This window comes from Ranitomeya variabilis, chromosome 1 (genome assembly GCF_051348905.1).
Source record: "Ranitomeya variabilis isolate aRanVar5 chromosome 1, aRanVar5.hap1, whole genome shotgun sequence".
Classification (NCBI taxonomy): domain Eukaryota; kingdom Metazoa; phylum Chordata; class Amphibia; order Anura; family Dendrobatidae; genus Ranitomeya; species Ranitomeya variabilis.
In genome coordinates this window covers 226732989-226759233 of record NC_135232.1, presented here as the reverse complement: position 1 = coordinate 226759233, position 26245 = coordinate 226732989, and the positions used below count along the sequence as shown (strand labels likewise).

At 40.8% G+C, this 26245-nt stretch overlaps 1 protein-coding gene across 9 annotated transcripts in view; it reads left to right on the top strand.

The window, feature by feature from the left end:
• The window catches only part of PITPNM2 (phosphatidylinositol transfer protein membrane associated 2), a 441487-nt gene that overhangs the window by 187937 nt on the left and 227305 nt on the right, over positions 1 to 26245 (top strand). For all 9 annotated transcript variants that reach the window (XM_077293187.1, XM_077293186.1, XM_077293190.1 and 6 more), the window contains one exon: positions 24658 to 24838. In XM_077293187.1, coding sequence (XP_077149302.1) covers positions 24761 to 24838 — 78 coding nt within the window. In that variant the 5' untranslated portion in view covers positions 24658 to 24760. The remainder of the gene's footprint in view (positions 1 to 24657; positions 24839 to 26245) is intronic.

Here is a 26245-nt window from a genome sequence, read left to right as displayed (position 1 = left end):
AACAGCGGGGGGGCGCACAGGGGGTGGGGGGGCGGCGGACACATAGATCTTTATTTTAAACACTATTATTCATATTTTCTCTGCAGCAAACGCTGCTGCAGGGAACATATGAATCGCGGCTTCAGCACCATGTGGGGGGGACAGCGCTTACTGTAGCGCTGTCTCCGGCACGCCACACGGACCCCAGACGGAGAATGTCCGTGTGAGGTCCGTGTTTTACACGGACCCATTGACTCTATTGGGTCCGTGTAATCCGTGCGCTCCCACGAACACTGACATGTCTCCGTGTTTGGCACACGGAGACACGGTCCGCAAAAAATCAATGACATCTGAACAGATGCATTGATTTTTATGGGTCTACGTGTGTCAGTGTCTCCGGTACGTGAGGAAACTGTCACCTCACGTACCGGAGCCACTGACGTGTGAAACCGGCCTAAGACGGATTTCATCAACCAAGGTATCATTGTAATCAGTATAACGGCGCCAACCTGACACTGTGTGTAGGTTACTGTGCACAATCCTGCTGACAGGTTCACTTTAACGTTGGCCATTTCTTGGCACCTAAATGCTAAGAAATACAGGTAAGTACTTGTCCATCATGCAGTACCATCAGGTAGGCTTCAAATTTATTCTGCAGCAGGACAATAACCCTAAACATACAGCCAATATCATATAGTGTAAAGAAGAACAAGGAGTCTTGAAAGTGATGATAATGGCCCTCACAGAACCCTGATCTCAAAATCACTGAGTTTGTCTGGGATTATTTAGAGAGACAGAAGGATTCACATAAGCCTAGTTTCACAGAAGATTTGTGGTTACTTCTCCACTCTTCTTTTGCTTTACTCTTCTCTTTTGTTTATTCACTTTCTATCTCTTTTTTTTATTTTTTACTACAAATTTTCAGTTGTGTAAAATGCAACGAACATAAAACCCATTCCTGAAATTTTATATAGCTGTATGAATGCTTGTTCTTTTATTGGGGGGGGGGGTACAAGTTGTAGTTTTGAATGACACTTTTTATGTGATGAAAAAATTCCAGCTGTAGCAAAATCGCAATAAAGCCCAATTCAGTAATTGTTTTTTAAGCTTTCACAGTATTCATTATAAAGTGAAAGTGACCTGGCAAAATCATTTTCTATTTCCAGGTTAGTATGACTATGGTGATGCTAAACACACATAGCTTTGTTAAAACTTTTAAAAAAACTCAAAACAAATAAATTCACGTGTCGCCATATTCTGAGATCCATAGCGTTTTTAATTTTCATGCGATAGGGTTGTGTTAGAGCTTGTGTTTCGCACCCTGAACTGAAGTATTTATCTATAACAGGGCTAGATATGATATTTTGGTCGCCTTTTTATTGTATATTTTTTCCCTTTGTCATGTGAATGGAAAAACCTTAGTTGTGGCGTTTTGATTTTATTTTTCATTACACCATTTACCCATATGATTAATTAATTTTAGATTTTAATATATCAGATGTACTGATACCACATAAGTACATATATACAGCTCTGGCAAAATCTCCAGACCTGAACCCCTGAACCATTTTTTTTACTGTATTTTTGTAGTCCTCACAGGGAATTTAAAGTTGCAATTGTACTATACACGGCAATACCATAGGATGCATATAGGATGCATCTCCTATGAACGTCAACCACAGGCTGGATTTCATAGGAGTATTGTTTTGACAGGCATGGGGATTTTCAGCAGACCCCCGCCTGTAATGGCAACCCATCAGTGCTTATCGCATTGCATGGGTTAGGACAGTGTGCCCCTTTGATACGCTATGTAAATGTCATCACAGAATGTATGGATCCCGGAATTTTAGGGGATATCAATCTGTATGAGTTTATAAGCATCAAAAGCGTTAATATCTGTACAATTATTAGCCCTTTGGTAATCTCTGGGCAGTTTCATTTCTGTTTTTCCCGCCTTAAAACGTTGACCACTACTAGGTCAACCCCTTCTTAACTAAATGTTTGGCCCCAATAAAATAATAAAGCCTATACTCTCCTCCCGTGTTGGCTCCATTTCAGCAGTGTTCACACTCGCTTTCCTGGGGCTGTGAGGCGGTGGAATGACATGTGATACCCGGCGCCCAATCAGCGCTGGCGTCTCTATCTCTGACTTTTGACAAACTGAACATGAAGAGGAAGTCTGGGATGAGCTGCAGCCCTGGCTTCCTGTTCTTGGCTTTTAGACAGCCTGAACATATGTGGGGATTGCCTAAGGCTGCGTGTCCACGTTCAGGATGGCTGGCGGTATCGCCGGAGCGGCGAAGCCCCGCCCCCTTCTTGGATGCGATGATGCCAGATGTGTTAACTGTACACATCCGGGATCATCGCACCCCTCCCATAGGGCCCTGTGTTATGCCTTGCGGGGACGCTGCGTCCCCGCAAGGTGAACGGACATGCTGCGATCTGAAAAGACGCGCAGCATGTCCGGAGTCGCAGGCCCGCCGCGTGCGGGTTTCCACGCATAGTGGACACGGGATTTCAAAAAATCCCCTCCACTATGCTGGAACATCTGGACGCTGCGTGTTTGACGCTGCAGCTCTGCGCAGCGTCAAACAAGCAGCGTTTACTGACCGTGGACACATACCCTAACAGCCGCAAATTATGCATCCGCAGGGACTCGAACATGATATACGAGCACTCTCAGATTCTCAGATAACACCTGAGCATGCTCAGATAAGACTAGTAAGGGGTTATATGACACAATCATAGCTCAAAATTATATATATGATATATATATATATACAAATAATTTCTCATTGTGCTATTGATTACATACAAAAATTGGTAAATATTTCTGTGTTGAAATCATAGAATGCATTAAATACATAAGGAAGACTTCCTTCCCTTTATTTTTAAAGGTAGTCAATATAAGTATTTATCAAAAGCAGAGAAATATTAGTAGTAAAAGTGATCATTGCAATGGGAAGTGCACACTAGGCTTTTATTCTGCAGCAAAACCTGATCTCTTGGAAGGAAAGAAGCTGCAGAAAAAATCATGCTTTCCTTGGTTTTTGTGTGCGTGTTTTGCTGCAGGTTTGGCATGCTGAATGTCTCTTGTGCATGCTGAAGAAGTTTAGTGTTGAAAAAAAAAGTCCTATTCTATAGACTCAGGTTTTGGCACAATAAAAGCAGCAAAACTTAATACCTGCGTTTTTGGAGCATTTTTTCCAGCATTTTTCCCCCGCCCATTCATTTCAATGGGTGAAAAACGCTGAAAGAAGGGACATTCTCTATTGTGCGAATAAAAGAATGCAAATCACAAAATCCTGATGACAAAAAAAACAATGTGTGCATGAGATTTCTGAAATCTCAAACTTTGCTGATACTGTAAAACGCTGCTGAAAATTTGCATTAAAAATGCTGCAAAAACTCCTAGCCCATAGTTGTATTCTGTAGAAAATCTTCATAAATGGGTCAGGATTGTCACTGAAAATAATGTGAACTACTCACCATATTTAGTTTAATTTCCCCTAGTTGCTTAGATCAGATGATAGTTGGTTTTCAGTTGTCACCCCCTATATAAGTAAAAGAAATATTTTGGGTTCATTAGTTGCAAATGAGTACTACCTTCTTATTGACTGCAGTCAGGCACAAGATGAGGGAATAGACATCCATCAGCAAAACTACACATTATGAGACTAATTAATGAAGTTGTTATGTTAATTAATTTGCATCGCTCTCTAAAAATAGAAGCTTTTTATCATAATGCAAAGAAAGCTGTGAAAAGCAGATGTGAGTCTCAGACGTAAGGAATAAGGTATGGGATGTAAAGCTAAAGAGCATCTTCACTGTTCCATTAGATGTGTGTTGTGCACTTTTATGCCTGATTGTTCTTTTCAGTGTGTTCCAGCACATTTTCATCCTGTATGGTCACAGTGTCCGGTCAAAGCAGATAAGTCTGCTGTGTAACGCATATATACTCTCCGGTCCCGGGTGTCAAACCAGTGAATCCCCATAGCGCGGGGGGATTTGTAATTCTGCAGTCACACAGATTGACTGCAGACTTAGGCTACTTTCACACTAGCGTCGGGCTCGGCCCGTCGCAGTGCGTCAGGCCGAGGTTCCCGACGCTAGCGTTCTCTGCGCCGCACTACGGGGGCAGCGGATGCATTTTTCCAGCGCATTCGCTGCCCCATTGTGAGGTGCGGGGAGGTGGGGGCGGAGTTCCGGCCGCGCATGCGCGGTCGGAAAAAGCGGACCGTCGGCGGCAAAAAAACGTTACATGTAGCGGTTTTTTTTGTGCCGACGGTCCGCCACAACACGGCGCAACCATCGCACGACGGTCGCGACGTGTGTCAATACGTCGCAATACGTCGCTTAATGTTAGTCTATGGGGAAAAAACGCATCCTGCAAGCACTTTTGCAGGATGCATTTTTTCTGCAAAACGACGCATTGTGACGGATTGCAGTTAACACTAGTGTGAAAGTAGCCTTATCGGTTTAGACCAGACAACCCTTTTAATAGATCTGAGGATCCATTAATTTGAATGGGATTCGAAGTGTCATAACATGTCTTCTATTTGTCTACTTTCAAACTTCTCTTTGTTTTTTAGCTGGATCTAAAAATGTAGTCTGCACAGGTTTTTTGTTTGGGCAAAATACAGATGAAAACTGTATCCAGATGGAGAACATTTTTGTATATTGAAATTTATGGGAAACTGATTATAATGGATGGTGGTTTATTTATTTATGTCATGTGTTAACAGACCGGCTTTTCGCATTGCGCATGCGCAGAACACTAAAGCTGTTCTGTTCTCACTAGAGGTGTCTCTGGTCTGTTAAAGCCCCACTCCAGCATTTTTATGTCAGCGCTGGAGTGGTGCCACTAATTCGTGTTCCCCGCCCTTAGCAATATACTTGCCACCTTCTGCTCTTCCTGGCGCCGTTCCTGTACCGTTCCGCCACCTTGTTACCGCAACTCCTGATTGATGGGAAGTCAGAGCAGACAGTCACAAGCGATCATTGTAAACCTATGAGAGCCTTGTTCTGGCTCTAATAGACTTATATTGAGCAATGACATCCGGCTTACTCTGTCAGCCATCACCGTCGTGATCCTGCAGGTCACAACAAGGGAAAGGGAATTTATATTAGCAATACCTCTCCGATTGTGAAATAATAATAAAAAAATTTAAAAAGTCGAAGTAGCAGTGATTTAAAACCGGAACAACGATACAAACAAAGTTTATAATGGATCCAGTAGTAATAAAAATTGGATCAATTGCAAATGGTAGCCAACTGGACATGTGAACAGGGTCTCATTTTTTTTTTTTTATTTCAAAAAGGAATACTGAACACATATGGCTGTTTGATATGTGAGCTAGATCTGCTTTTTATAACTAGTGGGTTTCCTGTAACGAACTGCAGCACGTGTGTAAGGGAAATACAACTATTTTATCTTCCCTTCACAGACCTGAATTAGTTAACAACCATTTACAAGCAGAACTCTACCCCAGATGTGAAAACTTACATAGTAAGTGCCTGTATCTTAGGCTACGTTCACATTTGCGTTGTGCGCCGCAGCGTCGGCGCTGCAACGCACAATGCAAACAAAAACGCATGCACAACGCTGCGTTTTGCGCCGCATGCGTCCTTTTTTTCATTGATTTTTGACGCAGCAAAAATGCAACTTGCTGCGTCCTCTGCGCCCAGACGCGGGCGCCGCAGGGACGCATGCGGCGCAAAACGCAAGTGCGACGCATGTCCATGCGCCCCCATGTTAAATATAGGGGCGCATGACGCATGCGGCGACGCTGCGGCGCCCGACGCTGCGGCGCACACCGCAAATGTGAACGTAGCCTTAGCTACTTGAGTACTTAACCTGCCAATAATTGAGGCTGCCTGTACTCCTATCTTTTTGGGCTGTGCATTCCATCTATATATCTTTCCATGGGCACTTGTTGAAACAGTCAGGTCTGGGTCCTGCTCTGCCGTCATCTATGTTGAGGCCCGCAGCACATAGGGAGGTGAACTACAAGAGTCAGTTAGGGACAATCTTGACAGGGTCACCTTGTCGCGGTAGGATGGCTTTTACGCTCCTTTAATCAAAATAGTGTCAGCTACATACCCTATATTATTTATATGCACTATTACTATTTATTTATTAGTGCAGGGTATTTGCTCACTTGTTTTTATCCTAGGTTGTTATTGTGTGGTAAACCTCTACATCCTGCATCCTTTAATTCTATTTTATTTTAGATATAAGATGGGAGCCTATGGCTTGCATGGGAGCGTAGTTGACAAGGCGCCAAACCAATGAAATAAAGACTAGAACACAATACAGAATTTGTCAGTAAAACGCCGCGGTGTTTATTTTGGGTTACCAAGGAATAGTATTAACCCCTTCATGACCTTGGGATTTTTCATTTTTCCGTGTTCGTTTTTCACTCCCCTCCTTCCCAGAGCCATAACTTTTTTATTTTTTCGTCAATTTGGCCATGTGAGGGCTTATTTTTGGCGGGACGAGTTGTACTTTTGAACGACATCATTGGTTTTACCATGTTGTGTACTAGAAAACGGGGAAAAAAATCCAAGTGCGGTGAAATTGCAAAAAAAGTGCAATCCCACACTTGTTTTTTGCTTGGCTATTTTGCTAGGTTCACTAAATGCTAAAACTAACCTGCCATTATGATTCTCCAGGTCACTACGAGTTCATAGACACCTAACATGACTAGGTTATTTTTTACCTAAGTGGTGAAAAAAAATTCCAAACTTTGCTAAAAATAAAATAATAAAAAATTGCGCCATTTTCCGATACTCATAGCGTCTCCATTTTTCATGATCTGGGGTCGGTTGAGGGCTTATTTTTTGCGTGCCGAGCTGGCATTTTTAATGATTCCAATTCGGTGCAGATACGTTCTTTTGCTCGCCCGTTATCGCATTTTAATGCAATGTCGCGGCGACCAAAAAAACGTAATTCTGGCGTTTCGATTTTTTTCTCATTACGCCGTTTATCGATCAGGTTAATGCTTTTTTTTATTGATAGATCGGGCGATTCTGAACGTGGCGATACCATATATGTGTAGGTTTGATTTTTTTTTTTATTGATTTATTTTGATTGGGGCGAAAGGGGGGGTGATTTAAACTTTTATATTTTTTTTATTTTTTTCACATTTTTTTTTACTTTTTTTTTAACTTTTGCCATGCTTCAATAGCCTCCATGGGAGGCTAGAAGCAGGCACAACACGATCGCCTCTGCTACATAGCATCGATCTGCTGTTCGCTGCTATGTAGTAGAAAGTCAGGTGTGCTGTGAGCGCCGACCACAGGGTGGCGCTCACAGCTGCCGGTGATCTGTAACCATAGAGGTCTCAAGGACCTCTATGGTTACAATGGAGAAGCATCGCCGACCTCCGATCATGTGACGGGGGTCGGCGATGCGCTCATATCCGGCCGCCCGGCCGGATGCGGTAGTTAAATGCCGCTGTCTGCGTTTGACAGCGGCATTTAACTAGTTAATAGCGGCGGGTGAATCGCGATTTCACCCGCCGCTATTGCGGGCACATGTCAGCTGTTCAAAACAGCTGACATGTCCCGGCTTTGATGCGGGCTCACCGCCGGAGCCCTGCATCAAAGCAGGGGAGCTGACCTCGGACGTACTATCCCGTCCGAGGTCAGTAAGGGGTTAAGTACTTAATAAACGTTCAATAAAATTCAGTACCAATAAATAACATTTAAACTTAGAAAAAACATGTCCACCCACCGATAAACACCAGGACAAATACACATATTAAAACGAATTAAAGGGGGCAGGAGGGCGAGACGATGCTCCGCTTCTTGATCCTGAGGTAAACTGCCCAGGTAGTCAGAGCGCAGGGGGTTAAATACTTGCACTGAGCCTGCAAAATTTAATACAGCCAGTGAGAATCTTGTTAACAGGCAGATTTCCATACATATGGCCCTGTGAAGAAACCTAACAAAATCACAGTAAAACCTTATAACCCCTTAGCCCGGTTTCGCACGTCAGTGGCTCCGGTACGTGTGGTGACAGTTTCCTCACATCCCGGAGACACTGACACACGTAGACACATTAAAATAAATGTGTCTCTGCAGATATCAGCGTGTTTTCACGGACCGTGTGTCCGTGTGCAAAACATGGAGACATGTCAATGTTCGTGGGAGCACACGGATCCATTAAAGTCAATGGGTGCGTGTAAACACGTACCGCACACGGATGCCGCCCGTGTGCTGTCCGTGTGCTTTTTTAAAGTCATAGGGTTAAAATTGAAACAAATTGTTTCAAAACACGGATGAGAAACACGGACACACGGACAGCACACGGATGATAAACACGGATAGCACATGGACAGCACACGGATGGCCTACGTGCACGCACGGACACAGATAACTCCGGGACCGTTTCTTCACGTACCGGAAAAATCTGGACCTGTGAGACTGGCCTTAAAGAGACAGAAAGGGAATAGGGATCTGAAAGCTACACAGAAGAAAGTGACAGTCAGGGGAGGGCAGCACGGTCCCATTGGCCTTTTCCACTATTCCTCACAGGGGCTTAACATTCCAGTGTATGACTATATGATGTCTTGTGTTGGCTACTCCATCATAACATATGTCCTGTCCACACGTTGCAGATTTGTCACAAAACTTGAAGGGTTTCTTAGTTCCAGCAAAGTTAATGAGAATCCTGAAGTCTCATGCATGCACTGCTTATTTTTGACTTGCAGATTTGATGCAGATTTAAATCTGCAGTTTGTCAATTCTTTCAGATTTCACCCATATGGAATGGAAAAAAGTCTGCACCAAAAATGCATGCAAAAACATGTTTTTGCCACTGCTTTTTTTCCTGCCAAAAGATGCAGAAATGGTGCAGAAATTTCTGCACCAAATACTTAATGTGTGCACATACCGTAATTTTTTTCGGCTGCTGATTACAAGTCAGGGAGAAGAGCAGAGTTGTGTATCAATATAAACACCTCTGCATGTGCAGCTCTCTTCTTATGGCACAGTGTGGGGAAATGAGAAGCAGAGGAGAGCTGACAGTGCTGTGGAATGAGAGCTGCAGATCTGATTCACTTCCCCTACTTACTTATAATCACACTAGATGCCACCAGTTCTATAAGTGAAGAAAGAAGGTCTGTGGATCATTATATGTCTCCCATAAATAAAGTAGTTTTTTTGTCCCCTGCAAAAAAGTCAACACCCACAGAGATGGATTTCTGCTTGTGCCACCTTGGCTTTAGTAAAAGTTAGAATGCATTTCATAATGTGGCCAGTTTAACATGATAAAACTAGTGAAAGTTTATCTTTAAGGCGACCACACATTTTAGATAGCTGTCAGCATTTGGAATGCAACTATTACACCTGACCCCATCACATGCATGCATGCTCAGCTAATAGTGCGTGAATTAGAGCTGTCTTTTGCTGTCTTGAGCTGTGTTCCCTAATAAATCTTCCCCAATATGTACCAAATATCTGTTAGTGAATGTCCATATGAAAATTATTGTTCACTGTTTCAAGCAATTACATTTCTATATTTTTTTACCAAGCTTTACAGAAAGAAAGAAAAGCAGTTTAGCAATGGCTGAATCGCACTGCGTGATGGTCTGCGTGGAGTGGCAAGCTACAATCCCCGAGTCTGACAGTACATGACTCATCTCCGTGACCTTGCAGGGAGTTCTGCTAGCAGAAGCATATATTGTTTTACATCTTTGATCTCCATTCTCAAAGCTTTGTGATTTGCTTGAAAAATGTGAAAAACATAATCCTAAATATAGCAAATAGGTCACAGTTCTCTTTTGTATGTGGCTGACTGGAGAGTGGTGGCCTTAGAAAGCTCGATGTGAGTGTTCTTAAAATAGTTCCTATGATGCTAATTTGGGTGTTTTCAGAAGGTTGCTCTTATACTTCCTCATATATTTATAATGCTGACATTCATTTCTATAAGGCTACGTTCACATTTGCGTTGTGCGCCGCAGCGCACAACGCAAACGAAAACGCGGCAAAACGCACGCTAAAACGCTGCGTTTTGCGCCGCATGCGTCCTTTTTGGCCGAAAGTTGGACGCAAAAAAAATGCAACTTGAAGCGTTTCTTGCGTCCAACGCTTGCGGCCATGCGGCGCAAAACGCAGCACAACGCATGTCCATGCGCCCCCATGTTAAATATAGGGGCGCATGACGCATGCGGCGCCGCTGCGGTGCCTGACGCTGCGGCGCTGACCGCAAATGTGAACGTAGCCTAAGGAGGTTTTATTCAGCTCTTCTAACAGCAGGATTATGACCCATTGTCTACTGTGTGCGCATCTACGCCACCGAATTAATCTACTCAGCAAGCAATGCCCCAGAGATTAAGTGGGAAATTACTGCGGGGAAGGAATGCATTAAATCGGAAGAGGATCCCATCAGACATCCCCAAAAAAGCAGTATCATCCCTAATTTCCTTGCTCCTTCTCATTAAATAGCTACCAAACGCCTTTTAACCTCTGTCATTTTAGTGACATAGGGAAGCATTACACAGTGCTTCTTGGCAGTGGAAGGTTAGAGTGTTTGGGAGCTTGTAATTATTCCAGATGATAATTACTGTCAGCACCAGAGGCTGGGCAGGCGCATTAACCATTACATTACCAGACAGAAAGCGGCATCTTATTTCACTTCTTCAACGCCGATGGGGATTTCTTTACATTTAAAAGGATCGTATATATAATCAGTATTTTTTTTACTGTTCAATCCATGCATCATCAAGTATCTAGGCCAAAAGTAGAGACAGACTTATATAAAGCACTAATCATAGCGGACCAGTGCTGTAAGGCAGCTTTGCACACAATTCTGCAACCAACATAGCTTTCTTGTGATGATGTCAAACTGTATGCTATGCCAAATGCTTCTTTGTTTCTAGAGGCTTCATTCAAATCCGCAATACAAATTCTCTAAAAGACCCTCTTCCTTCCACATGCCATTTATAATCCTGATTGATCTGTGACTTTGTGACAGAGAGGTATCTAGGACCCTGTGAACTTGGAGCATTTGCCCCCTTTAGCGTACTGCATACTTTCATTGTAAGGTCTACGTGTTTGTACTCGCTCAGCTCTTATTACCGTACTCGAAACTTTGAAATCTATGCTGAATGCAATTCTGACTGAACATTTACATTGTATGTAGTAATTTAGGATCTAAATCAGTAAAGTAATCTACTTTTTATTGAAGAAAAAAAGGATCTAAAAACATATTTTTGAAGCGTAACCATTCTAATTTTTATTCCACAAATCAAGAGTACTCATGAAAATAGGCAACTTTCTAATATACAGTATGTTATTCGAGAAATCTATTTATTCCTTTGCCAAGACTGATCATTCATTCTCAATTCACGGGTAAAATGTGCATTCAGTGAAGATAGATTGCTGCATTACTGAGGTAGGAGATGGCAGGTGGTGCTGATAAGATTCTATGTAGACGGGGAGGAGCTAAAGGCGGAGGGATGATATCTCCTCACCCCTCCCTTCTACATAGAATCTTATCAGCACCAACTGCCATCTCCTATCTCAGTAATGGGAGAGTCTGTCTTTACTGATTACAGACTTTACCTAGAAAAATGTTTAGAATTGAGTCCTCAGTGGTTGATACCTTTTAATGGCTAACTGAAAAGATGGTAACAAATTGCAAGCTTTCGAGACTACTCAGGTCTCTTCATCAGGCATAGACTAATACAAATTCTGAAGAATCACATATTTATGCACAACATAGCACAAAAAAACAAAAAAAAAACATGGATAAGACAGGTGGCATGAAGCAGAATTACCATGAGTGATAAACAGTTATGTCCATAAATGTTGGGCCAGTTCTTAGATAAGGAATGTTTTATTGTCCTGATTGGGGTCTCTGTTGTGATGACTCCCTCATAGTCTGAGGGGTAAGTTCCTTAGTTGATGTAAAAAGACATAAATCCATGCGACACATTCATTCTACCACTAAGACAGTCAAAGGTCGTCATCAGTTTATATTCCCAGACTCTTCTGTCTCTCTGTGTTTTGAAGTTACCTTTCAATACAAGTAATTTCATGTCCATAATGCTATGATTTGGGAGACAAAAATGTATTGCCACAGGTAGATCCATTCTTTTTTCTCTTATTGTATGGGGGTGAGAATTCATTCTTGTTCTAAGTTTTTGCCATGTCTCCCCCACATACAGACCCCCAGTTGGACGTTTAGTACAAATAATTAGGTACACCACATTAGATGTGACGCAGCTGAAAGTACCTGGTATTTTGTAGTCCTGATGGGAGTTGGGGATCTTTATCTTGTCCGTGGTCATTATAAATGGACAGGTTTTACATTTTTTCTGATTGCAGGGAAAGGTACCTGCATCTGTTGGAGAGGACAGGACAACTCACATCAGGACTACAAGATACCAGGTACTTTCAGCTGCATCACATCTAATGTGGTGTACCTAATTATTTGTACTAAATGTCCAACTGGGGGTCTGTATGTGGGGGAGACAGGGCAAAAACTTAGAACAAGAATGAATTCTCACCGCCATACAATAAGAGAAAAAAGAATGGATCTACCTGTGGCAACACATTTTTGTCTCCCAAATCATAGCATTATGGACATGAAATTACTTGTGTTGAAAGGTAACTTCAAAACTCAGAGAGACAGAAGAGTCTGGGAATATAAACTGATGACGACCTTTGACTGTCTTAGTGGTGGAATGAATGTGTCGCATGGATTTATGTCTTTTTACATCAACTAAGGAACTTGCCCCTCAGACTATAAGGGGTCATCACAACAGAGACCCCAATCGGGACAATAAAACATTCCTTATCTAAGAACTGGCCCAACATTTATGGACATAACTGTTTATCACTCATGGAAATTCTGCTTCATGCCACCAGTCTCATCCATGTTTTTTTTTTTTTTTGTTCTGTGCTATGTTGTGCATAAATATGTGATTCTTCAGAATTTGTATTAGTCTATGCCTGATGAAGAGACCTGAGTAGTCTCAAAAGCTTGCAATTTGTTACCATCTTTTCAGTTAGCCATTAAAAGGTATCAACCACTGAGGACTCTCAATTCTAAACATTTTTCTATCTACTGGCTAACACGGTACCAAGATATATAGACTTTACCTATGAATTGAGAAAGAATGATCAGTTTTGGAGGAGAAAGAAGCTGATTTATCTGATAACATATATTGCATAGTTGTTTAGTTTCATGTGCACTACTGATTTATGGAATAAAAGTAAAGAGGGTGGTTACTCTTTAAGATGGGATAGACCAAAGTGAACATCTTGTCATCTTAAAGACTTGTGTATTGCAGGAGCCTATACCGTACAGAGCATGGTCTACTCTATTGCCGCTGCAAACTTAGATCTATATCTATGCACAGAAAGGTTTTTTTTTCCTTTTAAATGTCAATTCCTTTTTTTAGGTCTTCAAAGATTACTTCTATTGTGGGTGGGTGCGTAACCATTCCACCTGACTGCCTCATCTTTTGTTATTTTTAAGTTTTATTTTTATGATGCTTCTGAGTGGCTCGTAGAACAAAATAGGCTTTGCCATTAATAATCTCCTGAGTGTCATATATTTTCGCGGACGTGTATTTAAACCAGCAACTTCTTTGTTGCAGGTATTGTTTTATTTGCTGGGTTGTTTTTTTTTTAGATTAACCTTCGGTTGTGGGTATTGCTGCCTGCAACATGCAGATTGAGCTTTCAGCAGACAGTCACTAACTGCATTACACTAGACAGATTTGGCGCTGAGCGCTAACAATTACTATAACTGTGTTTTTATGGCTGTTTCCATTGTATAATTAATAGTCCTTTTAGGCTAATCCTTTTTGTAGGCATTGAGCATTTGGAAATGTTTATTTACTGCAGAGCTTTGTTGCACAGCAGAGCATTTGGCTGCCGAATTTGTAAATTTGCCCATAGTGGGCTTGTATTGTTAAAATATTTAATATATTTAAGGTTGTTCTAATGTTCCCTCTTCAGGAGTGCACTGCCCCCTTGTTCACAGCTTTGCAGGAGAGGGTGTGCTACTGAAGATTGACAGTTTGGACAGTCTTTGGAGCTGAGCTCGCTTCCATATGTCTAGCAGAGGTACCTTTTTATCTGCAGCATACAAGAATCGTAGGGGGACTGAGAATAGTTGGATCCATCGATTTGACCAGCTTCAGAGCACCACAAGCTGTTTCTAAAGCATAGGAGCCTGAAAGCTTCTTGCTCTACTGACCAAGGTAGCAGGCCATTCTGAGGCTGCATGGTGGTCGGTAACCTAGGAAACGAGCTGTACACTGTAAAATCGAAGAAGCACACCCACCAAAGTTTTTGTCTTCCTAATATATTTCAGATAAAAACCCAAACCAAAAGCACAGGTGAAAGGAAAGGAAATACCAGACAAGACACAGTATAATATTAATTAATTTTTATTTTAATCATATGGTAATAAGGCAATTTACAATAAAAAAATATATATAAAAGAACAACGTGCACACTACAGTACATAGAATTAATCATGTAATAAATAGATGGATATCCCCTCATTAGGTAAATAACAATAACACAGTCCTGCTATACAAAGTGACTAGATAATAATATAAAATTCAGTAGCAGTTAAATATGTGCTCCATGTGCAACACTGGCAAGAAAGTGTTAAAATGGCAAGTACCTTAGTACAAAAGTGCAAACAATGCAAAAATGAAGAAAACATTAGCAATGCCAAAAAAAGAAGAGGCTAAAACAAATGCTCAAACACTAACAAGGAGAGTGTAGCAATATGGCAGGTACCTTAGTATCCTATGTGTTAGGCCAGTCTCACACGTCCAGATAATTCCGGTACCGGAAAAAATCGGTACCGGAGTTATCCGTGTCCGTGAGCTCACGTAGGCCATCCGTGTGGCACACGTGCGGCAGCCGTGTGCTGCCTGGGTACCACACGGCCTGTGCAGGAGAGACAGCGCTAAAGTTTAGCGCTGTCCCCTGCATCGTGCTGAAGCCGCGATTCATATCTTCTGTGCAGCAGCGTTTGCTGTAAAGAAGATATGAATAATCAATTTTTTTAGTGGTATTTCGTGTTTAAAATAAAGCTCCATGTCCCCACCCCCTGTGCGCTCCCCCGCTGTTCTGAAAATACTCACCCGCCTCCCTCGCAGTGTCCTGTCCTGGCCGCAGCTTCTCCTGTATGCGGTCACGTGGGGGCGCTCATTTACAGTAATGAATATGCGGCTCCACCCCTATGGGAGGTGGAGCCGCATATTCATGACTGTAATCGGCGGCCCCACGTGACCGCATACAGTAGAAGGTGCGGCCAGGACAGGAAGCAGCGACAGCCAACGAGGGAGCCGGGTGAGTATTTTCAGAACAGCGGGGGGGGGGGGCGCACAGGGGGTGGGGACATGGAGCTTTATTTTAAACACGAAATACCACTAAAAAAATGGATTATTCATATCTTCTTTACAGCAAACGCTGCTGCACAGAAGATATGAATGGCGGCTTCAGCACCATGTGGGGGGGACAGCGCTTACTGGAGCGCTGTCTCCTGCACGGCACACGGAGAACGTCCGTGTGCGGTACGTGTTTTAAACAGACCCATTGACTTTAATGGGTCCGTGCAATACGTGCGCTCCCACGAACACTGACATATCTCCGTGTTTGGCACACGGAGACACGGTCCGCAAAAAAATCAATGACATCTGCACAGATGCATTGATTTTAATGTGTCTACGTGTGTCAGTGGCTCCGGTACGTGAGGAAACTGTCACCTCACGTACCGGAGCCACTGACGTGTGAAACCGGCCTTAGAGTGCAATTGGAATCAAGGCTAATGCCAGTGATAAACAAAAAGCCAAAGCAAGTGCTCAAAAAAGTGCCAAAAAACTTAACACAGTGTGCAGGATACCTTGAGGGGTTTCAGATACGTGTGTGCACGTGTGTGCACGTGCGCCCCGACACGCGTTTCGGTCAGACTTTCTTCATCTGGAAGTGATTTCCACTTGCTTCCTGCCACACTCTTGATTTAGTCACTATATACAAAATTATCCTAAATTTAGAGATATATATAATTTTATTGATATTATTATTATTACTATTAATTTTAAGTGTTGTGGTTTTAGTTTATACTAATATATTTCAATCATCATATTATTTAGCACTGTGTATTTACAATTGCGCTTTTGCCTTTCTTATTGAAAGAAGTCTCTGGTCCCTGCATAAATCATTGTCCTCTTCAACTCCTGACACAAAGTTGACTTCCTGTTTCTACATAGAGCTTAGATGGATGTAGCTAGTCAGTTTTTAATCACATGATGTCATAGACCTAATGGAAAACAGAAAGATTAACTGGGTAGAAAGGAAAAATGAGCAATTGTAAGTACATAGTGCTATATAATGATGATTGCAATATATTAAGTAGAAAACAATTTTGATGAGTGTTTATTTAAAAATTGTTTTTCTTGAACTAAAATTATTTTTAAATAGGGGTAAGTTTCAAAATTGCTTGTTTTTACAAGTGCATGACACTTGTAAGATGTGCCTAATTCATTAAGTGCGATTCTCATTGAATTAGGCTCTTACTCTACCAGAGCTTATTTTAAATTAAGGGGATGTTACCAGTGTGAGACATGTAATGACCGACAATCTGCTCTCCAGATCTACTTGTCTCACACCGGTAATTGTGTGCTGTAATTAGGACCTGTCACCCGGTCAAATATGGGCAATTTTTCATCTTATTTTATTCCTGCTGCTGCCCTGAGTTTCTATTAGGTAGAGCAACTATATAGTTCCAGCGATAAGTTTTTAAAATGTATTTATTGTGCCAATATGCAAAATTTTATCATCTTGATAAAAGGGACATTGCACACAGGATTCTCTGGGAGCATGTCCTTAATCGCTTGGCATCACAGCCAGTTTGACCTAAAAGTTTAGCAGCAATTTTTTTTTTTTCAATTACAGTTTTAAAACCTTTTATTTTTGCTATCATTTGACTTTTGAAGGGACTTTGAGGTGCCTATATGTCAGAAACCCTCCATAAAACACCCCCATTTAAAAACTGCACCCCTCAGTCACTTGAGGGCTTGTTTTTTTCAGGATGAGTTTTTAGTGGAATAATTTTAGGGCACATATTACCTATTAACAAACTTATTTATTCTCTATGGAAATGAATATAAACAGAAAAAGGCTATTCTGCCTGTTAAAAAAAATATGGTAAATTTCAGGCCGTTTTGCACAAATAAGGTGTTAACTTCATTATGTGGGTCAGCACAAGTACTGCAATCTTTGAGCTTGATCTGGTTCTTATTAAACTGAAATTTGTTGAGATGAGTTGGACTACAGTGAAAGCAAAGCATCCAAGAAGTGCCCACCATCTCTGGAAATGCCATTGCAGGCAACTAGCTGTAGAAGCTGCTTGAAATAATGCCAAGAATGTGTAAAGCTGTCTTCGGAGTAAAAGAGGGATGCTTTGCGGAATCTAAGGTTTAACTCATATTCTGGTTTGTTTCACACGTGTTCTTTTACTCTTGTTCCCATATGTGTTCCTTTGTGGTTTTGCTGCTTTCAGTTTAAATCTACAATGTGCACGTCCAATGAGAACAAGGAAAATCTTTGCATTGACAGACGTGTCCAAACTTTTGCCTGATACTAAATCTATACTGCTCATTTGTCTGTAAACTTTTCTATTTGCTTTCATTTCTCATTTTTCTTTTCTGTTTGTGCATGTTGTTATGGCACTTTAGAACTTCTTTATCTTTAATAGACCAATAGAATGTCATTAGATGCGTTAAATCCCCATGTAGTGACAAACAAGTGCGGTAATTAGAGAGCAGCTTTTTGGGAGCAATAAAAATACGCTGCGCCTAAAATGTTGCTATTCTTGATCGTGGGTACGTGCCCACGATCAGGTATTGCTGCAAGTTTGATGCTGCGTATTTATTGCGTAGTCTCCGTAACAGAAATTGTAATCAATAGAATGTATTGGATGCAGCCGCACGATTCAGTGAACACATGCGGATTTACCTGTGTTCAATAGAAGGCAGAGTTTTGGACGCAGCAATCATACGCTGCTACTTCCGGATTGTGGGCACATAGCCTAAGCTTTCATCTTCATTCAGTGAATTGCACAGCTAATATGAGATCACTGGATAGTAGATGGACAGATAAGTGTTAAAACATCATTAAGAGGTTTTTACTCTTGTATTTCTCAAGCCAACATGGCACAATGCCGGAACAGGTTAGATAGGAATCTTTAAGTTAAGAATGACTTAGAAATAATTTTTGGCCTACAAATAATAACAAGATTTTCGACAGTCTATAGATTCCAGAGTTTCCACTCTCTGCACCGCTTAGCTTCTGAATTGCACAAGTGACGTCAAATCATATCTATTAATGGAAAAAAAAGATTAAGCAGTATTATCTCTGCCCCTTTTTTATTATTTATCTCCATGACAGTCTTTTGGGTGCCTGGAAACAGTGCTTCTTCTCAGAAACCTTAAAGTAAGACAGTTTTTTTTTTGTGGCTTCTTGTAACTGAGGGCAATTTTGGAGTTTGCATTAATAGCTTTTAATAATAATAATAATAATAATAATAATAATATTCTCTGTAGGGTAAGCAATTGCTGTGTTAAGTTATACAAATAGGGTGTTTGTATATATACAATTTTGTAAATGTATATAAAAATGTTTCTTCATATTATTGTCTGTTTTCATAGCACTGTCATCTTCCATGAAGCTATATTGCGTATAATAAACTAAGTGTGGCCTAATTCTAATTTTTTGCCCTGAAGTAACTACGATATACCTTGCATCAGAAAAGTAAATAAGAAATAACAGTACAAAACGTATGTTCGTTTTCTGATAATTTATTATGTGTTTATAGCACTTGTGCAAATAGCTGTCGGATGATTGCTCTAATTTACGGGTAATTAAACAATTAACACATTTCTCTCCATCACTGAAAAACTGCAGAGTGCAAAACTGGCAAATCATCAACCCTTGCCATATCCTGTGCCCCTAGTGTATTGTGCCCAGATTGTTGGTAAACATCTATCACTTGTGCAATATAAATATACAGAATGCAATATAAAAATACTGTCTCATAATAAACCTAAACTTGGCAGCCAATCAGATCTTGGCTTGCACTTCCTAAACTGCACATTTAGTGAATATGTCAGAAGCTTTCCCTGCATACCTGCTAAATGTACACTGGTGCTAGAAAGATTGTGAACCCTTCAGAATTTTCCTTATTTCTGCATAAATTTGAAATAAAGCTACATCAAGTTTTTACACACAAACTCCTAAATATAGATAAATAAAATGAAACAAATGAGTCAAAAATATTGTAATTTATCTTATTGAGGAAATGATCCAATATAATCCAAGTGACAAAAGTATGTGAACCTTTAGGATTAGCAGATTTTTTTAACATGAAATCAGTTTGGTGTTTTCTATCAATGCAATGACAGGTGTGAGTGGGTTACCTGTTTTATTTAATAAACAGGGATTTATCAGTCATGTTTTTGGAAGTGTATCATGGCATGAACAAAGACAATGAGGGGTGATCTTATTTTAATGTATAAATATATGAGGGGACAGTACAGAGATCTTTCTGATGATCTTTTTATTCATAGACCTGAGACAGGGACAAGGGGGCATCCCCTACGTCTGGAGGAAAGAAGGTTTAAGCATAATAACAGACGCGGATTCTTTACTGTAAGAGCAGTGAGACTATGGAACTCTCTGCCGTATGATGTTGTAATGAGTGATTCATTAATTAAATTTAAGAGGGGACTGGATACCTTTCTGGAAAAGTATAATGTTACAGGGTATATACACTAGATTCCTTGATAAGGCGTTGATCCAGGGAACTAGTCTGATTGCCGTATGTGGAGTCGGGAAGGAATTTTTTTTCCCCATGGTGGAGTTACTCTTTGCCACATGGGTTTTTTTTGCCTTCCTCTGGATCAACATGTTAGGGCATGTTAGGCTAGGCTATGGGTTGAACTAGATGGACTTACAGTGTTCCTTCAACCTTAATAACTATGTAACTATGTAATGTCTGAGAACCTCAGAAGAAAAGTTGTTGATGTTCATCAAGGTGGAAAATTGTATAAAATAATCTCTAAACAGTTTGGAAACCACCAATCCACAGGTTGTTGACCACTCTTGGGTTGGGTAAGAACAGTCTTGAATTTCATCCATTGTACAGAAACAATGATCACTCAAAGGGCAAGGTGTCTATTAGTCAGGTTACAACAAATGAATCAAAGCGAACCTCTAAGCATCTACAGATTTCTCTCACATTAGTTAATGTTTGAGTCCACCATCGGGAGGGCACTGCACAGCAATAATCATGATTGCAAGGAGAAAATCCAGTGCTCTCCACAAAGATCATTGATGCCCATCTGCAGTTTGCTAAAGATCAATGCCTGGGCTGCTTGAGTTTTATCAGCAATTTCTTTGCCTATGGCTGAATCTCAAGAGAACGTTGGTTACGCAACAAACCAATGTCCCAAAGCAGACAAGTAGTTATACAAAAGAATGGTAAAAGTTAAAGACTTGGAATGGCCAAGTCAAAGTCTGGACCTTAATACCATAGAAATATTGTGGAAGGACCTAAAGCAAACCATTTATGGGAGAATAAAAGCAAGATAACAAAGTTTAAATTGTTTTGAAGGGAGGAATGGACTAAAATGGTTCAATAGCAATATGCAGGACTAGTCAACAACTACCGAAAATGTTTAGAGGCAGTAATTGCAGCACGAGGGCTTCACCCCAGAAACTGAAAGCAAAGGCTCACACACTTTTCTACTCACGCACATGTGATACAGTATTACTTAAAAAATGGCAAAGTCCAATAGTCTTGATTAATGTGTTTTGTTCTGATCTCTTTATCCACTTTTGTTACTTGTGTGAAAATCTTATAAACTTTAAAGGGAACCTATCAGCAGGATTGTGCACAGTATCCTACAGACAGTGTCAGGTCGGCGCCGTTATACTGATTACAATGAAACCTTGGTTGATGAAATCCGTCTTGTGGTTGTTGTGTAATCTTTATTTTCAGTTTTGAGTTAATGATATGCTTGTGCCCCAAGGCGGCCTGTGGAGATCTTTATATGGTGCCCTGATTAGTTATTCATAATGTAGACAGCTGACAGGTCCCTCACTGACCTACCCCTAGTTTAGAAACTGATTTTTTTATTTTTTTAGGAATTTATGGATAACATGAAAGAAAAGGATTACCTACACATTATATATGCGATCATGCTGCAGAACAGGCGCCACACTGCCTGCACATGCCTGCAGAAGGGGATTTTTTTTTTTCAAGATATATATACGGTGTATATAATATTCATTATGTAAAATAGGGGACAGCTCACTGAGGGATCAGTGACCTGTCAGAAGCCATACTGGTGAATACCTAAGCAGAGAACCACCTGAAGACCCCCCGCAGGCCGCCTCGGCGCACGAGCATATCATTAACTCAAAACTGAAAATAAAGATTAAACAACCATAAGACAGATTTAATCATCCAAGGTATCATTTTATTCAGTATAACGGCTCCAACCTGACACTGTATGTAGGTTACTCTGCACAATCCTGCTGACAGGTTCCCTTTAAATGGAACCTGTCACCAGATATAATGCTGTTAATCTGCAGATTAACAGCATTATTATGTTTATTCCTCTCGGCAGCATTTGGTATTCAGTCATAGGGGCAGAGCTGGATCAGTCACGATCTGAGTATACAGAGCGGCCGCTGTAACCTCACCCACGGCTCTTACTGGCACTGGCTCTGCATTGCGGCTGACTGTCAGTCAATGCTGGGGCGCGCGGTTACAGCGCCGCTCTGTATACTCACAGTAGTGACTGAGTCGGAGGTGCCCCCGCCCCCATGACTGAAATCGAATGCTGGCGGGGGAGAGAAAATGAATTTTATTTCCTACTGCATTCAGCTGCGTGCCGATGCCATGCATCATAATAACGCTGTTAACCTGCAGATTAACCCCATATCTGCAGGTTAACAGCGTTATTCCTAGTGTCAAGTTCCCTAAAGGTGAAAAGAATGTGGACAATTCTTAATGGTCCACAAACTTTAAAGCACCACTGTACATTGCAAATGTAGGTAGTTTTGACAAATAAGATGTATTGCATCAATTCTGTATAGATGGTTGAAAAAAATAATGTTATAAATTATAAAAATATATATATATATTAATGAGTTGCAAAACAAATGACAGAATTTGTGAATATGTTTTATGTTAAAAATGGTTAATATATATATTGGGAGTTTTATCAGCCAAGCTCTATAAGCCTCAGCTACATGGCGAATGCAATGGTAATACGTAGCTCTTGTTTGGTTATCGATCAGAGGAAGCATTGTTTGAGATAAGAATAGCAGGGGCAGGATGCAGCTTCTGGGCTCTATAAAGACTCCAGTAAATATATTGATTACGGAGAGAAAAGCTTGGAGTTCACAGTACACTGCCCTCACCTAATTGCTACACATGAAATCCGTCAGTCCCTGGAATATTGACTTACAGACTGTTCTCTTATGTCTGTGACTCCTGTGTTCCACTGCTGTATATTTACATAGGACATTTTCTTAAGGGGTCTTATGCTTTTCTTCCCACTTCTTTTAAAGCACAAAAGTACATTTCTTTTTCATTTGTAAGTCATATATAACAACCTATACATAATCTTTTTCATCTTTTCACTTGTGTGAAATGGATTGTAGTCATCTCTTACGGTCCCAAGATCCTAAGTGGTCCTAGACCTTGTTCCAACAGACTTTTGAAAACACGAATTTAGCAAACTATTCTAAAATACTCAACTCACCCTTCGTTTGTGAACTACGCCCTTTCCCTGTCGCTAAGGGAGAATTTACACATCCACGTGAAAGTCTGTGCTGCCCAATGTTTGTTTGCTTTTCTGTTGGACAGCACACAGACCCACTGACTATGCCCTACTCTGATCTTCAACATCGGATCCGAACAGGGCAGCCTCTGAATTTCAGCTATCTCGTTCTCAGATCCATGATGTTCACAGATGTGGGAATAATTCTGTGACACACTATGAGTGTATATAAAAAAAAATCAGACAGCACCCGCACATTTCACACGGTGAAGATAAAAGGGGATGTCCAGCTGTGGCCTTACAAAAACACACACTTGGATGGCTGACCCCATTTGGGCAGAGTTGGTCTAAAATGTTCCTTCGGGCTGCTCCTCCGTCCCTTGTGCTTTACACTTCACCTCTGCATTTTTGATTCCTGTGTATTAGCACAAGTCCGTTGCAATCTAATCAGAGTAGTTTATGCTATCTACCTATCAGTCCGTGGTACATTGCTCATGTTATTTCTGAATTTCTTCTGGACCAGTGTTGAGAAAACATTGAGGGTCTGCTACAGGAGGGAAAATATTTTTCCATACTAAAAATAGTACCGCACTGGTGCACAAAGGTCACCGGTTAACGGTTAAATGCCTGCTGTCACATGTCCCCATTATACCGTGATGCTTTTTGAAGACTCCTGACATAAGAATATTTTACATTTCTGTTCTATTTTTCTGTGATTTAGTGGCCTGTGCATTACAGTGCAGTAATATTGAGTGTATTGTAACGTCAAGGTTAGAGGAGCTCGTATCGTTGTTGGTTTTCACATATGATAAGCTTTCTGTTGCAGACATCAATATTAGAACCAAAGAAGATGTTCCAGATGTGTGTTTTTAGCTTTTATTCCAAAAACCCATCTCTTGTAGCCATTCATTTTAGGGTACGGTAGGTTTTTTTTTAGGACAAGTCCTTAATTTTTTTGCACTATTCTTCCTTGATATTTGTTTTGAGGTTTTTTTATGTGTGCTTTTTATTATAAGGAACTGGAACAAAAATTGTTCAGGATGAATAATAATCCATGACATTCACTAAACTGTAAGACATCAGCTAGGTTTTGGTGAGGGGCAGATGAGGAGGGAGTTTTATAAAGTGATTGTATTCTGCACAGTCCTTGGTATGGAATCTTTAGTTTAGCGGCCTATATTACTCCTAATTTGTTTTACTTGCCCAATCTAGATTCCCTATCAGTAAGTCTTTGGAGTGTGGGAGGAAACCGGAGATCCTGGAGGAAACCCACACAAACACTAGCAGAACATACAAACTCCTTGCAGATGTTCTTTCTGGGATCCTGAGATTTGATCCAAAGACCCCAGCTCTGCAAGGCTACAGTTCTAACCACTGAGCCACCATTTAGCATCAGGGTTATTCGTTATTCCACAGAGAATGTGGGAGATTAAAAACACTGAATTAGGGCTTATTCACATGTCAGTATTTTGTATCAGTGTTTATATGCCAAAACCAGGAGTGGAACTTACAGAGAACTATAGTTGAAAGATTGACACATGTTCAGTGTTTTGGAGACATTCCTGGTTTTTGAATACAAATACTGATGAAATACTGATCAAAAATGTGTGAATAAGGTCTTAAAGAAAATTCAGAGACTATGTGTTGTACCATGACTGATAGGGTAATGTGTACCAAGCTTAACAGGTGCTGTGTGCCTGCAGTATTGAAAAGATTAAATCTGTCATTTTGAGTTGACTTATTTCCCATCAGAAAAGCATGAGTACAATATGAAGACGGTAGGATTATGCGTTCTGTCCAGAAGGTGGAAAAATAACTCTGTCATATATCTGTCTTGTTGTTTCAGGTTTCCCCAAATGACTTCCCAGGCAGTGATTTAAAAACCTGTAAGCGGAGTTTCTCGGGTCACTGATTCTGGCAGCATTGGAGGGGCAGAGATTTTTTTCAAGATGCTGATTAAGGAATATCGCATCCCGCTTCCCATGACTGTGGAGGAATACCGGATTGCACAGCTCTACATGATTCAGGTTTAACGTTTTATCCTTTCTTTTCCTTTTAGTGTAGTACTAGCTGTCCTAAGGTAACTACAGTGATTGTGTGAACTTTCTGCTACATATTCCTATTACATTAACAATTTAATAATAGTATCTGTGATGTGTTGTTTCAACCATTCTCTTAATGTAGCCCTGCTGCCATTTGTTGATTGCATCTTCTGCAAATGATAATTATTTCCCGTGTTACTCACATTGGATTCACTTTAAATATTTTATTAGTATTTTATTATATCTTACTGGAAATCCTTCCATTATAGCCATGGGTAATTAAGATGAATATGGCAGCCACAGTGAAAATGAATATTTCAAGTAATCGGTGTTGTGGTTTCAGAATTGGAGCCTCAGTTTATTTTTGTGTAATGCACATTGGCAAAGGTTTTAGTTGGTTTGTGTGTTTCCAAAAGGGAAGAGATCTAAACCTTAAAGGGATTCTCCACCTTTGTTTTCTTCTAACCACATAAGTAATACTGAACTTCATGGTCTCTTTTAGATACACCTAGAAACAGATACTTAAATAGGAAACATATATCATGTTCTGTTTATTCTCTTCCCACATTTAGCTGTACAAGTATGTTCATCTAGACCAGGGATCTCCAACCTGTGACTTCCACATGTGGCTTGCGGGCTCATTTTGTGTGGCTCACAGCTGTCTGCCAGCTTGGCTCTTCAGCACCAGGTCTAGCAAACAGCTATGAAGAGCAGGTCTCCAGATGGTGATTTTTGTGAGAAGACCTGGATGAGCATATACTGGCCTGGGGTGAAAAGATAAATTAAGTAAGTGCTAAGCTGGACATAGGATGATGCTTCCTGATAGAGGGGGTGCTGGAAGCTGGATGCAGTAGCGTGGTGGGAGTGCATAGTGCAAAAATACCGAATTGGGGTAATGTGGGAACCCCTAGATACAAGAACACTGCCTAGTTGTGATTTCTGTGGGGAAGCTTTGACTGTCATTATAATGGGCGCTCTGGATGTCACTACTGTGGGGGAGACAGGAATTGAATGTCTCTATTCTGGGGCACTCTACATGTGGCTCGCAACCCTCTCTTAAAGCCGAATGTGGATCTCGAGGTAAGAAAGGTTGGGGACCACTGATCTAGACAGACATGTGGGAAGGTAGTTTAGATAGGTAGTTTGGATAGAATTGTCCAAAGGTGATGTATTAATAGGTATACTGTATAATTCTCCTAGTACCGTACATAGTAATCCTACATTCTGTGCTGTTCTGCATTGGAGGATATCATAGACACCATTTGATTTTTATTTTTTTAGTTTTTTTGTTATCACCTTTAGTCCTATTTTAACCTCACATGCACTTGATCTTCCTGGCCTATGGAATATCGATCAAGACAGGTGATGAGTGAGATAACATGACTTCTCAAG